The sequence below is a fragment of the Nesoenas mayeri genome (genome assembly GCF_963082525.1).
Source record: "Nesoenas mayeri genome assembly, chromosome: 5".
In the NCBI taxonomy this organism is placed as follows: Eukaryota; Metazoa; Chordata; class Aves; order Columbiformes; family Columbidae; genus Nesoenas; species Nesoenas mayeri.
Window position 1 is genome coordinate 59,346,745 of NC_137548.1, and position 15,424 is coordinate 59,362,168.

Here is a 15,424-nt window from a genome sequence, read left to right on the forward strand (position 1 = left end):
TTCTGCACTGATGCTGTCTGGGGTTGTTCGTAAAAACTGAGACAAACCTAGAGAAGGATGTCAAGACCTGTGTAAACTATGTAAGACTAATTTACTTCAGTGCATGGACACAAGCATCAGAGGTGCAGCAGATAATGTACAAAGAGTGATGTGGGAACATTTTATTTCTAGTGATGTGCATGCCTGTGCTGCGCTTTTGGAAGCATCTTTAAAAGCTGCATATGCTGCATGGTAATGCAGAAAGCAGATTTGTTTTCACTTGCAGTGTTTCCCAGTTTCAGGTGGTAGCTAGGAGTGAACACGAGGTCAGGGAACCCAAACAGTCTTTAAATGGTTCTGATCGTATGGCCAGGAGAACAAAGACTGTACAAAAAACAGATACCCAGCCCAGTCTGTCAGAAACCTCTGAAAATCTCGCGTCTGCCTGTTCTGCTGCATTTGTACTTTCTGGAGTGCTTGAGCGTCTTCAGCACCTGGAGGAAAAAATGAAACAGGTGACAAAGCGATTTATTTTCCTTTCTGTCTCTTAACTGTGTATGTTAATCTGTATTTTCCCTGGATATGCCGCCTTTTTTTCTGTTGACTTTAGGTTCTATTAAGACAATAAAAAGTCTTTCTGCAAACTTGCTGTTTTCTGATAATATATGTGACATTAACTGAAATCTCTCTCTCTCTTTTTCTTTCTTTTCTTGGCTTTCCTTCTCTTGCCCTTAATGCAGAAGAGAGCTCAGAATATAGCAAATAGGGAATTCCATAAAAAGAACATTAAAGAGAAAGCAGCACATCTTGCCTCGATGTTTGGATACATGGAGTTTCCAAAGGTGAATATTAGCTTTCGCACCTGAAGAAGTGCAAAGATGATATATAAGAATTCATGAGGGGGAAAAAAATTTGCAGTGTTGGTTTTTATTTAACTTTCTTTTCATCCTGAGTGGATCTGAAAAATAATTTGGATTCTGAGACTGGTAAAAAAGCTTTGTTTAAATATTATTGCATAATTTAATTTAGGTAAAACACAACCTCAGTCATAAAGCCAGTCAGAGTACTTTAGCACAAGAGATATTTCTTAAAATAAACCATGTCTTGTGCTTAAGTATATGCTGGTAGCTCACAGTTTCTAATGAATTGGTGAGCAGTAGCTCTTAGTGCAGTCTGGCGTTCCTTATGTTTTCTTATGCTTTCTCCTAGCACTATCTTACTTTACTGTCCACTGTAAATATTTTTGATAAGAAATCTGAGTACAATCATATCTTTTGACATGATGATTTCCATGGCTCCTCACTGTGCAGAAATAGAGAACAGACCAGAACTGTGGCTATTATATTTCTTCTTTTTTTGTTGTTTTTTTTTTTAATGCATGACTGTGAATTTATTCTCTTAACCTGTGCTAATGTCACTGCCTCTTGGATAATTCTCCTGTTTCTGCTTTACACAGAATAAGCTACCTACTAAAGACTTAGCCCATTCTCAGCCCCCAGCTCCCTCTTGCCCTCCACCTCATGATGCAGCTGCTGCCTCTTCTCCATCATCTGTCGGTTCAGCTTCCCCTGCTATTCCTTCTAGACAGGTACTCTATTAACAGATTTTTCCTATAAAGCCCAAACTTGCACTAAACCTGATGCTGCTTGAGAAATGGCTTGGATGGAAAGTGCTGCCAGCAGATCTGTTGTACGGGTTGTATTTCACGTTTGACTCAAACTTTACTTTGTTCACTGTTGTTAATTCTGCATGTTTGTAAGAGGGAAAGTCATAGTTTAAAATAGTTCAGGTATAAATCTAAAGAGCAGAGCAGATCATTCACAAAAATTTTTTCTTCAATTCTGAAAATTTTGCCTTGCTGCTTATTTGGAGCTTTGCGTAGTTGGATAATAGCACAGACATGCTTAGCAGAGAGAGAGAGAGCTTCATGTTGTGTAGCTGACTGGGTGTTATGGGATTGGTTACCTGTTCCTGGATGGCATTTGTGTTTCAGTCTGGACTGCAGGGAAGAGCCTGCACAATAATGGTTATTTTAATTAGAGAACACCTCTTAGAATGGCATGAGCACTTGCTGAAATAGACAGATTTTATTGTTGTTTTGTTTGTTTATTGTTTCTACTTTAAACTTGCTTCTGCACATTGATTGCTAGAATACAGTTCTTTGTAACAGCAAACTCTACAAGAGAGGAAACGTGCATACTCTGAATGAAGCAGTTAGGTAACACTTGGAGATATTCAGCTCTTACAACTTAAGCTGATGTTCCAGTGGCTGTGCTTTTGTCTGTGGAAGGTTAGATGACATTAGCTTCTAACCCCTCTTGTTTTAGAAGGATTTCAATTGAAGGAAGTTGGTATTTTTCAGCATTTCAGGGCAGGTGAAGGCCCAGGTTCTCTTTCTTTCACGCACAGATTATGTAGCAGCCGTCTGAGAATATCGCAGTATTGAACAGGGTTGGTGTGGAAATAAAGGTGGAAACTTCAGGTTTCTAGAAGTATTGAAGGTGACTGCTGTGACCCAACGCAGGTGCTGCTGGAGCCGGCGGCTCTGCTGCCTGACACACAAAACAAGTGCTACTCAGCAAAATCGGGTACCGTCACCATTTGCTACGAGGAGGAGCAAAGCATTCTGCCTGCTTTTGTTGTATTTGAATAACAGTAGTTTTATGAAATACTCATGAGTATTGCCCAACCTCAGGTAAGCTCTGGCTGAAGGTGATTTCCCATCTGGTAGGTGTTCAGCAGGACCATTTCATGGAATTGGTCTAGATCTTCTTAGCTTATGTTGCACCATATTGTTGATGCAGGTTGGAATTGGGCTCACGGCCTCAGCTGAGCAAGTAGATACTGAGCTGACTTGCAGTTTGCAAAGGAACATTCCTTAATTGAGACAGAGCTGTGTTGAAAAGACTCCTTACTCTCATTCCCCAGGAAAATATAGGTGACACAGGTCTTCAAGGACACTGCAAGCCCAGCAAGTGCCTTACTGGGGTAATCCCCTTATTCCCTTCAGCTTCAAATTAATTCCTTCGCCTGGATTTACCTCTTACTTTTTATGACCCAGGAGCTACAGCATGTGATGGGTTTTAAGCTAAGTAATGGTTTTCATAATATCAGGTCTTGTTACTTATTTGGTCTGGAGAACCATTGTGATGGTGCAAAGGAAAAAAAATCTACACGAAAATGACAACAACAAAAAAACCACCACCAGTGTGAACAACCCTTGAGAATAAGAGAACTAGGCTCTTAATCATATGGAAGCCCTGCGAGTAATAATTTTACTGGGATTTTAAAATTCCTTCTTACAGAAGATTGGGCCTGAGCAGTCATTTATGGATGTTTTAATTCAACTGCATTTTGTTTAAAGTGCGCTCACAGCCTTGTATTAGTTTGCCATTGTATTTAAAAGGTGCAGTGATAGTTTGTTGTGACTTGATTTCACTGAGGCTGAGTTTAATTGAAAGTGCTTTCTCTAGAGGTAATGGCAGAATGCAGCACAGCTGAAGCAAGAAAATCTGGTTCTGTCACCAGCACAGTAAATATATATTCATGTCACTTGGTAAATATTTGGCTGATTAGATAGGAGTATATGTATTCTTTGGCATATTTGAGAAATTTTAAATAGCAGGTCTGATAATCAACAGGAAAACTTTTTCTTTCCTCCCATTCAAGGTAGCTGAGGTAATAGCTGATCCGAACAGAATGCCAATGTTCAAAAAAACCCACTTGAGCTTCCTTTCCAGGGTTGCCAGTGGGTACAAGTGACACTGTTGGTGCCACCCTTGCTACAGGGCTAGCGAAGAGGGAGTGGAGAGGTTGGACAGGGTGAGTCAGCCGTGGTGTCTGGTGAGGTGGTTGCAGAGGGTGCCCGTCCTCCGCGCCGCTGTCAGCACGCTGAGGGGTGATGGATGGTCACCGTGGACATGGAGATTCGGGTCGGGCTTGGGGATGGGGACAGGGGACCCTTGCGTGGTAAGGAGCAGGGTGCTGGCCGAGGCCTGCAGTTTGCACCACTGGTGCCTTTTGGAGCATGTTGTGCCAGTGTGCACTTGCTTTACACAAGTAAAGCGAATCCAGCCCTCAGGACGGGATGGACTCCATGGCCTTTTGGACCTGTGTTCATTACCATTATTTGCACTTTTGTTCTCCATCCTATTCATGTGCTGTGGGGTCAATTCAGTCCTGTTGCTGTAGCTTGACCTCCCTTTGGTAACTTAACTGCTGTTCCTCTTCAAGTTACACAGGCCATGTTTTGGCTTACTTTTTGTTATTTCTCAGGCAAAATTTTCCCAAGAAACAGATTTCCTACTGCTGCTTTTACTGTGAGAGTATTAAATATTCAGGGAATACCTGCTGCTGCCTTGATTTCGTGATAAGGAATCTGTCCATACCCTTCCATGGTTAAATTGTTGTCCCCATGTTTTATCTTTTGAGAGTGCACACTTTTCAGAACATGAAGTTTTTATCTTACTCTATAAAACACTGGCTAAATGTGCAGCACTCTATAAATAAAATTTTATATTTCAGGTGCACAGTGCACAATAAGTACTGTGCACGATAATTTAACAATATGTTTGGACATCTCTGCTGGGAATATGTACTGGTACTTGCCTGTGTTTGTGTTATCTTGAGGGTGGGGTTATAGGACTAAGAATTTGTATTTCTGGTCTCTGTTCCAAGAGATATCACTAGGTAAATCTAGACTTCAGTATGAAAAAAGGCTTCAGGATTGGTAAACCAACAGAAGGACCTCCCTCGTGCTGCTCTCACTGTTTTTGCTTCTCCCAGCAGAGGAACAGAAGATAATACAAGTCTTTTGAGATTTGTAAGACTTCATGAGATAGGACCTATAAATATCAGCAGCCTCCTATCCTTTAAATAGTTAGTACTGTCATTTTAATTTCAAGTGAGCACTGAGATTGCTGTCAGACATGACAATCCTTTACATCTGTTGGATTTTCATCAGAACAGTATTAGTTATGTGGCATATTTATTGAAAGTGGTGGCTAAGGATTCTTACTGTCTTATTACAGAAACGTGTTATTAAGCCTCAGTCCTGAAAAGAGCACTTGAAAGGAAGGCTATGGAAGCATATTGTTTCTTTTAAAGACATACAGTCATTATGACTTATTAAGAATTAACTTCTATATGACACTATATGCAAGTTGCCAGTAATAATCACAACTACCTTCTAGCTTTAATCAGCTGTCAACATTTGCATAGGTAGAATTATGAATTAACAAATATATTACAGGCTGGGCTTTGGCTATTCCTGTTTCTGTTTCAAGTTGGATTGACCTTCAGAAAACTATGTTCATCTGAGCTTTGCATGAGTGAATCCACACAATATGTCATAAGTGCTCTGAAGATGTTGCAATCAGTGAGCTTGGCTGCCTGTAGAGTTTGGACCAGCTACTTCCCTTCAATGACGTGACTCTAATTGCCAGCACTAAGCAGAGCTTGGGTGTTTCCTACCCACAGTAACTTATTACTCAAATGTTGTTTATCTATGAGGTAAAATATATGTGGCAGGTGGCACCAAAAATAAATAAATCACTCTCAAAGCAAAATAAGACCAGGAAAATCATTAAGGATATGAAACAACAAAGGGGAAAGCATTGTGTGTTTGTGGAGCCATAGAGCGAGTTTTCTTTGTTTTATGAAAATGAGGCTTACTTGCTGTTTGGCCGTGGTGTTATAAATAATAGCACAGGGCAGTACAGAAGTATAGAAGACAGCTTTCTCTACCCACATCAGTAGCCACCCTGATCAACCTGCTGAAAAGCTTTGGCATCATGTCATTGACAGGTCAATAGTCTTAGTAAATCACAAACTCTTGGGGATTTTTAAGTGTTTTCTTGGTTGTTTCCTGAAATTCACAATGTTAAGGTAACTGTTTAAGATTCCTTTCCAACAAAGGATTTAAAGCTACTGTATAAACCTGCCTGAATTGTGAGCAGTAGCCTGTTACATACATATTGATAGTGGCCCCGGCACTACAAAATTGCATGTGTGTGGGGGACCTCATATATGGCAGTAGCCTCAAGCGTAGTAGGTCCATGAGCAAAATATAAAACCTATTATGTATATACTGAGTTTCTAGGGTACCTGAGCTGCATCAGGCAGGCAGAGATCTGTGTGCTGTTGAACAAGCTAAGCTATGTAAGAGCTCACAGGTTCTCTAAAGAAATGTGCATAAATCTGGGGTCAGACCCTCTTCTGCAAATGAGTTTATTACACTTAAATTATTAAATATACGAAGATGCTGTTGAAGATTTTGATCCCCCAAGCAGGGTGAGGTGTAAAGAAGACACAGGGTTGCTCAGTGGTTTTGCTGTTGTTGTACAAGGGCAGGAGTGACAAGCTTTGCAGGGAAGCACTGCTCTTGTGTACCCTGTCCCTCTCATTCTCTGTGGGTTTCTGATGGTAGCAGGTGCTCATGGGGCTGCCCCAGTGGATTCTCATGAATGAACAGCATTTCAGTAGAACAGACTGTTTCAGCTGGAAGGGACCTACAGCGATCATCTAGTCCAACTGTCTGACCACTTCAGGGCTGACCAAAAGTTAAAGTGTGTTGTTAAGGGCATTGTCCAAATGCTTCTTAAACACTGACAGGCTTGAGGCATCAGCCACCTCTCTAGGAAGCCTGTTCCAGTGTCTGACCACCCTCTCAGTAAATAAACACTTCCTAATGTCCAGCCTAGACCTCCCCTGGTGCAGCTTTGAACCGTTCCCACTTGTCCTGTCGCTGGATCCCAAGGAGAAGAGACCAGCACCTCCCTCTCCACGTCCCCTCCTCAGGAAGCTGTAGAGAGCCATGAGGTTGCCCCTCGGCCTCTTTTTTTCTTCAAACCAGACAACCCCAAAGTCCTCAGCCACTCCTCCCAGGACAATCCTTCCAGCCCTTCCACCAGCTTTGCTGCCCTCCTCTGGATGCTTTCAAGGACCTTCACATCCTTCTTAAATTGTGGGGCACAGCACTGTGCACAGCACTCAAGGTGAGGTTGCACCAACGCTGAATCCAGTGGGACAATCACCTCTTTTGACCGGCTGATGCCCCCAGGATGGGGTTTGCCCCCCGGCTGCCAGGACACACACCGCTGGCTCCTGTTGGGCTGCTGTGGACCAGCATCCCCAGATCCCATCCTGCGGGGCTGCTCTCCAGCCACTCCTCTCCCAGTTTATATTTGTGCCTGGTGTTACTCTGACCTAGGTGCAGAATCCAGCATTTCAGCTTGTTAAATGTCATCCCATTAATCATTGCCCAGTGCTCCAATCTAAGTAGATCTCTCTGCCAGGCATTTTAAAAGTGCAGTACTGAGGCTGTAACAAATCTATCCACTCTTGACTACCCACATACCCAATTCAGTAAGGACAGCCAGTAGAGAACTTGCCCCAGTGGCACGTCCTTATTAAACACTTTCTCCAAAATGAGCTCGAATCGGTCTTCAGGTCCACTTGTTTCCTGCCCTCCCTGCTGGGCACTCGCAATGGTGTTTGTGTTGGTGGTTGATTGGGAGGCCAGAAGAGTCAGCAATCTTTTGGTCACTAGGTTAAATTGAAATCCCATTTGCTTTTACATAGAATGTGAGATCACATTCATTACAAGAACATTTCCTTGTAATAACATTTTTTTAATTCTGCATAAACATGCAGTTTTCTTGTTTTGACTGCTTTACTGTTGACATAGATTGCTCCAATGGGTGGAGAACAGAAATCAACCATCCTGATGAATTGCAAGGTGTAGTTCAGGCTCAAGGATACTTTTCCTGAAATTCAACTACTTGCGCTTTAAGCGTAGCATTATTGTTTAACTGATTGCTCCAGCTTTTAACTAGTTCAAGGTAAACTTTCTGCTTCAACTGACTTTGAATGCTTTCTTTTTACCTAGGAATTAATGAGGAATAAGTTTTATGCAGCCTAAAAGTTGCTCAACATATTCAGAGGTGCAGAATTTGGGAAGGAAAATTTTGTCTTTGGCGATCTTAAGTGATACAAAGGAACGTAGTTTTCCTGTAGTAGCAAGTAATCTCACTTCTAGGATCAGTTTATAATTTAATGTACCACTCAGGACAGCATTGTAGTACGTAATTAAGAGTTTACTTTGCTGTTGTTACCCTACAAGTTGTGCAGATACTGAATAATATTTTAAAGTCTTTTTATATTAAGCAAAACTAAGCAGTACAGGAATTTGTCCCTTGAATGGCCTTTGTTGTCTTAACATACATATTTTGTATCTACCTATATATTAAGTTAATTATGGGATAACTCTCAAAAGATAAGGGGAGCTGCAAGGGGCTGGACATGTTCCCAAGTTCCTGAACTTCAGGTTTTTTTATTAGCAAGAATATTTTTATCCATCATGATTCTTGAAAACACACTCACAATGCTTTATAGTTGCTTTTAAGCTTGATAGAAAAGATTTTAATATTATTGTAAAATATCATTAACGCCATTGCTTTTGTATTTTTTCTCCTTTCCTCATGGTAACTTTCTGATCCTTTAAATCCTTTCCATTAGCAAGACTTGATGTAGTGGCACTAGAAAAATCATTTCACTGAGAAGTGTGTGACTTAAAATTTGGGCTCTGTAGGAGGCAAATGTAGCGTAATAGATCATGAATCCACTAAGAATATATAAAAAAAGAGTCCTAGCTTCAGGAGATGTGTGGCTATACCAGGATGGCCCTTGCTGACTTTGCTACCAGAGGGGCTGTGGGATCTTATGTTGACTATAAAACTAAAATGAAAATCACTACAGGAAATTTGGTTCAGGGTAAAAAATACTACTGTAAATCTAGCAAGTCTTCACAGACTTTTTTCCAGGAACAAAGACCTGCAGTACCTGCCTGCCTGCCACTCACACACATCACACACCCCTTCCTTCTTTTCCAGTCCCCAGGCATGTGTTTTGGCACAAAATCCTGGACCGTGCAGTCAGTGGTCTGTCTGTGTGTGGTTGGAGCCACAGCCTGAGGAACCACAGTCTCCTTGATAAATTTGGTGAAGCAGATTAAAGGAGACGTCTTCCTTTCACGAGCGTAGTTCTCCAGTTTTCCCTAGTGTTGAGTTACTGGAGAGAGGGAGAATGGTGACTCTGTGAGCATCAATGAAACATTTCCATGTGGGACCTTTAGTACGTTTTCATAGAATGTTTCCTGAAATGTTGCAGTTGGTGGTCCATTAATGGGAAGTTTAGACCCCACCTCCTGTTCTGAAATACTAAACAAAGTCCTGAGAGGTCAAAGTGAACAATAGGATTTTTTAATCTATCGGAATGGTCCAATCCTGATAGCCAGGCAGGAGGTCCCAGCTCAGCCTCCTCATGGACATGGTAGGTGGCCTTGTGCTGTGAGAGCAGCATTTGCTCCCAGGAGATGTTTTACCATCGTCTGCAGGGAGAAGCGTGTGGGCTGCATGGAAGCCTTCTATGGCCAACAGCTGGACCACACTGATCATGCATGAACACGCTTGTGCTCTGCTAGACTTTGCCTCTGCTCTTTATTCTAGCCTCTCTTTCTTGTTGTTTGCATGTTTTCAAATCATTCTTGTCCTTTTCTCATTAAATTCTTCTTCAAGAGTAACTAAAGCTCTTCCTTCTACTCTTCATCTTCTCCCCTTTTCTGGTTAGATGACTGTAGGAAAGGTTTCACATGCCATTGGAGCTGTGGCTGAAGTTCTTGTCAATCTGTATGTGAATGATCACAGACCCAAGCCACAGCTTTCCCCCCTTGAACTGGTAAGAATGAACCCACAAATAAACAATAACTTGATTTAAAAGAGTGGTGCTTCCAGAGTGTCGTAGCAACTTAACACCCTGGTTGTGGAGCACGTTAAGCATTGTGAAAAGTTTTAGTCTAACACTTATTAAGGAATCAAGTGCATATTGGCAAAATATGCTGATGTGTGAATATGCTGGAAATATTGCTCACTGTGTCTTCTATTTAAATTTTTATTACTTGCCTGTACGAATTTAAACTTCAGGAGGCTTTTATTAAATGTAATTACTGGTACAGTTAGTAACAGAAGACAATTATTAATCAGGGTGGCTTCTAAAGAAAGTTTTGTGCAATACATGTTTATACAGTTATTTTTAGCTCACAAATGCTGAGTCGCTGTGCCTCATGTTGAAGAAGAGCTGGTTTTAAACTCTGACACTGTTCTGTGTTGAATTCAGAAGCGGTCTCTGGACAGAGCTACAGGTTCTTGCCCCTTTCCTCAGTCTCCATCTCCCGCCTCCACTGCTCAGAGCTGTCAGGTATTGGGAAGTGAAGTAAGGTCTTGTGTTGTAGTGGTGACACTTACCTATTAGCCAGCACTAAACTCCGATTGCTTCCGATTCATTGTAACTTTCTGACCTGTTCTATTAACATATTTTTTAAAATGCGTTTGTGTGTTCTTCCATTTGCATGGTTGTTCATTTGGAAAGTTTCATGTAGTTCATATGCTGAAATGATCCGTCACAGAAAAACGGATCACTAACGGCAGATTTGGAATGGGATTCTCAACTTATAAACACAAGAGTGTGACTCATGACAATGACAATCGTGACTTGCACTTAACGTTAAAAAGTTGATCCGAGGCCGCCCTTTGCTGGCAGATTAAAGATGAGTTGTGTGGACTGCGTGCTCCTGTCTGAATGTTCCTGGACTCTGCCAAGCCCGGGCTTCCTCTGTCCCCTGTGTGGTACTATTGCAGTGGGGGGAAAGGGAGGGAGATGGTGGCGGCTGTGGTGGAGACAGGGTGCTCATCTGCACCGACCTACGGCTTAGCACAATACAACAATACCAAGTAACATCCTCAGACCTGCCTCTAATAAGAAAAGGGAAGCCTAGTGGCATCTAATCCATTTATAATGTAGTTTTCTGTACCGTTTGCATGTATATCTAGAGAGGATGAGATTTGTGGCAATTAGAGAATGTTAATTGCCAGCCCAAATTCAACAAAAACTTTCAAAATAGTTTCAAGTTGTTAATATAGATCATATTTTACAGTTCAATGAGTTAAAAATATTCTGACTGTCTGTGGTAGGAATTAAATTGATTTTTTTAAAGCAAACTAAGCCTCAGCTTGGGCTGGTCTCTGTAGGAACGTGGCTGAGAGGGGAAGCACATCTGCAGCCATGTAGGTGGTAGTTCAGACACCAGGACTGAGGACTGTCAGGTTTTCTCCCTGGAATTTAAAGCCCGTGTCTGCATTTTCCTCTGGAGTGTGCACGAACTGAGTGTCTGTTTCCTTGTCTCCAAACGTGTGCCCGCTGCTGGAGGCCGGCAGCTCGGCCTTTGTCCCCTGCCCAGGAGCACCGATGCCCACAGCCCTGAGACACGGGTGCCCGGGCCAGCACAGTGAACGAGCGTGTGGGGCTGATGCTGCTCTTGTACCTGAGCAAACCCAAAATGTTGGTGAGCTCCCACGGGGAAGCTGGATGCAATCCAGCTGAAAATTCACCCTTCAAGTCCTTCTGATGTCTGATCAATGAATTACTGCCTAAACCTACAGAATTGCAGAAAATGAGTAATAAAAAAGCTGACTGATGCTTATTTTAATTGTGTGTGGAGGGGGCTGTGTAAAACTTCAAGCAGCTAAAGCAGCTGCCCACCTAATAAGAATTTATATCTCGATGTAGTGCTGCAGTTTTATGTGCATTTCTATTTTTTATCTTTTAACAGGGATCTCTGCGAAAAGAATTTCCTCAGTCTATTGGGGGGAGTGACATTTGTTATTTCTGCAATAAACGGGTATATGTTATGGAGCGGCTGAGTGCAGAAGGCCACTTCTTTCATAGGGAGTGCTTCAAGTGTGAAATATGTTCTACAACACTCCGTTTAGGAATTTATGCCTTTGATGTTGAAGAAGGTAATATAGGAGCTATTTAAGAATATTTTAGAATGTCCAAGTATCAATGCTTTTAATGGAACTAAGGAAAAAGGCCTGGCTGAGTAGCTCGGTCAGGAGGAGGTCTGCCAATTCTGTTGCTTACGTCCACACTGATACTTGAGTCCTTGTATTTGCAGTTCTAGTCTTTCAAAAGAATCAACTTATGACAGACCTGAGCTTTAAATAAAGAAATCCTCAGTAGAAAATAAGTAAATAAAATGTAGCTTATCCAATTACAGGTCAGAGCCGGGGCGGGGGGATGGAAGGGGGAGGGTGATTTTTCTCCAACAATACAGAATTATTCTTATCTCTTACTTATAGTCAGCCATTAAATAATGTGATCTATAAGGATAAACCATAATAGTGGCAGATTTACATCGATGGGGGAAATAAGGGTTATTTCTTTCAAGACATTATGACTTGGGAGTTGAAAGCTGTAGTACTGGCCAAGCAGCGGTGTAATTTATTCCAGTCTGCTGTAGAACGGGAGGTTCAGATCCTGGGCACTCAATCCCACCTACAGCCTGGGGTTAAGGGATGGGCAATTATTAAACTGAATTGAAATTCTCTTGCCACTTCCAGATTATTTGAGTAGATTCAAGTATTAACGTGATCTCCTATTAAGGAATTAAGGGTTCAAGGCCAAAGGTGGTTCTTTTGTGGTCCAGAGAATCTTCTGCAAAGATTTTTTTGAATTGATTATTTGACTTCTTGCTGCTTGATGTCTTGTGTTGGTTTGTGACTTGTTATTTATAGAATCTTGTTTGTCTGCTATTTATTAACCTTAAACCTGTGTAGCAAATAAATGACCTCACCTTATTTAACAAATGCGTAAATCTGTGGACTATAAAAGAAACCCATACAGACTCAGTGGCAAGTTTCCCATTCTTTTTGCTGCCCAACCATTAATTACCCTGATTTCATCCTTTTATAGATGCAACAGTGGGGCTTCAGTCCATAGACGTATAGATAAAATAATTTATTCTTTCTCTTGTAGGTAAATTTTACTGTAAACCTCATTTTAAGCACTGCAAAATCAGTAGTAAGCACAGAAAGAGAAGAGCAACATTACAGCTCCAAGGAAAGGTACGTATTGGTTATATTACTAATGCAGGAAATGTTGAGGCAGATTTATCTGGAACAAGGTGCAGTACTCGTTTATGTATGTGTGTGAGATACATTTTCTACCTGATGTCCAGAAGCAGTAAAATCAATACTAAAATATAACCTTCTGGTTCTGTCAGTGTGGCATATTTATATCCTGGTTCTCAATGGAAATTAAGTAAAGTTGACCTGAAGAGCAATTGGAAATGAAAAAAATATATATATAAAAACTTGAAAACAGTAATAGAAACTGGACTTTCAATTTTTTAGAAGCAGATTTAACATTTCTTGTAATGCTTTCTATAAGGAGACAGCAGAAGCGTGGAAGAAAGAGGAACCCAAACCCACAGAGACCACCACAGAAAGCACTTTGTCTACTGCAGGCAGTCCAGAGGACAGGTCCCCAGGTATCCTGACTTCCTTCTTTAGGGGCGCGCTAAGCTGGCCCCTGCGGGTGACAAGGGATCTGCTTGACATTCCCAGACGCCTGTCTAACTGGATGCATGGTTTTCTGCACGCTACCAATCTTCATTTCAGGGACAATGCATATAACTATACCTACTTGTATGAACTCTTGAGCCTTGGTGTGCCATTCCTCTGTGCTCTTCTAGAGGTACTTGCTCATATGTACCGGGAAGCAGAGCTATCACTTGAAAATGTGCTTGAATGGGTGAAAAAATTCTATAGGGTTTAGATTCTTCTGCGTGTCTTGCTCAGTTGTGCCTTTCAGATTTTCAAAATGAACAGCCTCGCTATTTTCTTTCTTGAGGTTTTTTTGGTTGCTTTTTTTTTTTTCCTTTTCACGCAATTTAATGTGTGACAAATGAATGATGGATTCCTCGAGATACAAACGAGGTGCAATGAAAAGTTTCAATATAAAATGTACTGTATGTTAAAGCATGAAGGGCAGTGTCCAGACACATTTCCAGAACACGGACACACATGAAGGATATTTTGTAGATTCCCTTTTTTTTTTCTCTCCCTGTTTTATCCTGTGGTCAGACCATTGGGGGTTCATACATCTTAAAACCATTCTTCTCCCTACCACTGCCTCTCCCCATCCCCAATTTTTTTTTGACAAAGAAAGAACGTATGTTCTTTCAGATGTTTGGGGAATGTTTGTGACAAAAGACTGGGTTTTGAAACCTGAATATGGCGCATACTTATTTTTTTTCTTGCTTTCATCTTTGCTCTGGGTTATGAGGTTTATAACTTGCATGAATATGTGTAAAAAAAGAAATAATAATAATTGTACTTAATCCACATTGCTCCTAGTCATGCCTTTTACATTTCTTACATGTGATAGATACTCTTTGTTGATAATGGGTATAATCTGTACTACTAATTTATTTGAAGTTTTGAAATAAATTTGAAGAGCAAATCATAGTTGAGTGAAGGCTTGTTTGAAACTGTAAGTCAAAGAACTGGTGATGTAATTAGACCTGACTTACTTATTCCTCAAGTGGAGGCTTCCCCACGAGGTAGCTGGCTTGAGGAATATCAATTCACGGAGCACTGGTCTGTAACTGAAATCACTGCTGTTGTGCCTCTGGGTGGGCACCGCTCCTCTTGTCTTCTGGAATTTTTTAAAAATACAAGTTTAGAACAAATAACAAAACCCTACAAATGTATACTAAGGAGATTACTTCTTAGCTGGGTATTTTGTTTATTTCACTGTGTAAAGCCTATAGCGGAAAGGTGAATTTCTATTATTGGGAGCAGCTGTTAAGGTAAATTCTTTTCAGATGTCTCTCAACAAGGTCTACCTTAATCAGAAGGTGTTGGCACAGGTTAAATAAACTATTTAATAGCAAGGAGGCACCAGGATCCCAAATTCTGATTTACTTTCAGCCTAGTTAGCCAGTGAGGTAAGCACGTTCCCCACCTCTCAAATACTTAAATGTTTAAATTTAGAAGTTGACCAGGAAATAGGTAAATACATAAACATGGTAATATGTGTAGCCTAAAATTAAAAGCATCTGTAGCATTTATTTCTAGCCAAAAGAATATGGCTTAAATAATAGGAGTAACGTTGCGTTCAGTTAGTACCAAAGTTGAGGATCACCTTCCAGTGGTCTTAAGTGACTGTACTGCTTATGGGCTGCTAGTCTTTTTATTTTGTTTGTAACATAATGTGGGAAAATATTATTTGAATTGTTGGGGTTTTTTTTCTTGGTTACTAAAAGGAAACATGTCTTCTGTTTAAAATAAATTGCAAACTGAATTTTTCTTCTAGATAGTTTGACTTTCTTGAAACAACGAAGATAAACCTTTTCACATTTTAGATTGCTTACGTATTTGGGGGGAAAAAAATGTTAAGTATATGCACAGAACTTGAAAAAGTGCTTGAAGAAAGTTGTTAGGTCTAAGATGGTGTGTGTTTCAAATAAATGGCCATTAATGCTCAAACATGTATTCAGCAAAACTTTGCTAGAATATTGACTGGACACAGTGGCGATTACAGTAAC

At 40.8% G+C, this 15,424-nt stretch overlaps 1 protein-coding gene across 4 annotated transcripts in view; it reads left to right on the forward strand.

The window, feature by feature from the left end:
• MICAL2 (microtubule associated monooxygenase, calponin and LIM domain containing 2) overlaps positions 1-15,424 on the forward strand; it is a gene marked incomplete at both ends in the record, with an annotated part of 106,484 nt that overhangs the window by 40,398 nt on the left and 50,662 nt on the right. The window contains 8 exons of one of the 4 annotated variants that reach the window (XM_080345528.1): positions 276-494; positions 720-821; positions 1,436-1,567; positions 9,607-9,714; positions 10,153-10,233; positions 11,645-11,831; positions 12,850-12,938; positions 13,264-13,363. In XM_080345528.1, coding sequence (XP_080201654.1) covers positions 276-494; positions 720-821; positions 1,436-1,567; positions 9,607-9,714; positions 10,153-10,233; positions 11,645-11,831; positions 12,850-12,938; positions 13,264-13,363 — 1,018 coding nt within the window. Of the gene's footprint in view, positions 1-275; positions 495-719; positions 822-1,435; positions 1,568-9,606; positions 9,715-10,152; positions 10,249-11,644; positions 11,832-12,849; positions 12,939-13,263; positions 13,364-15,424 lie in introns of all 4 variants that reach the window. The other 3 variants (XM_080345529.1, XM_080345530.1, XM_080345531.1) reach the window with 3 other exon arrangements.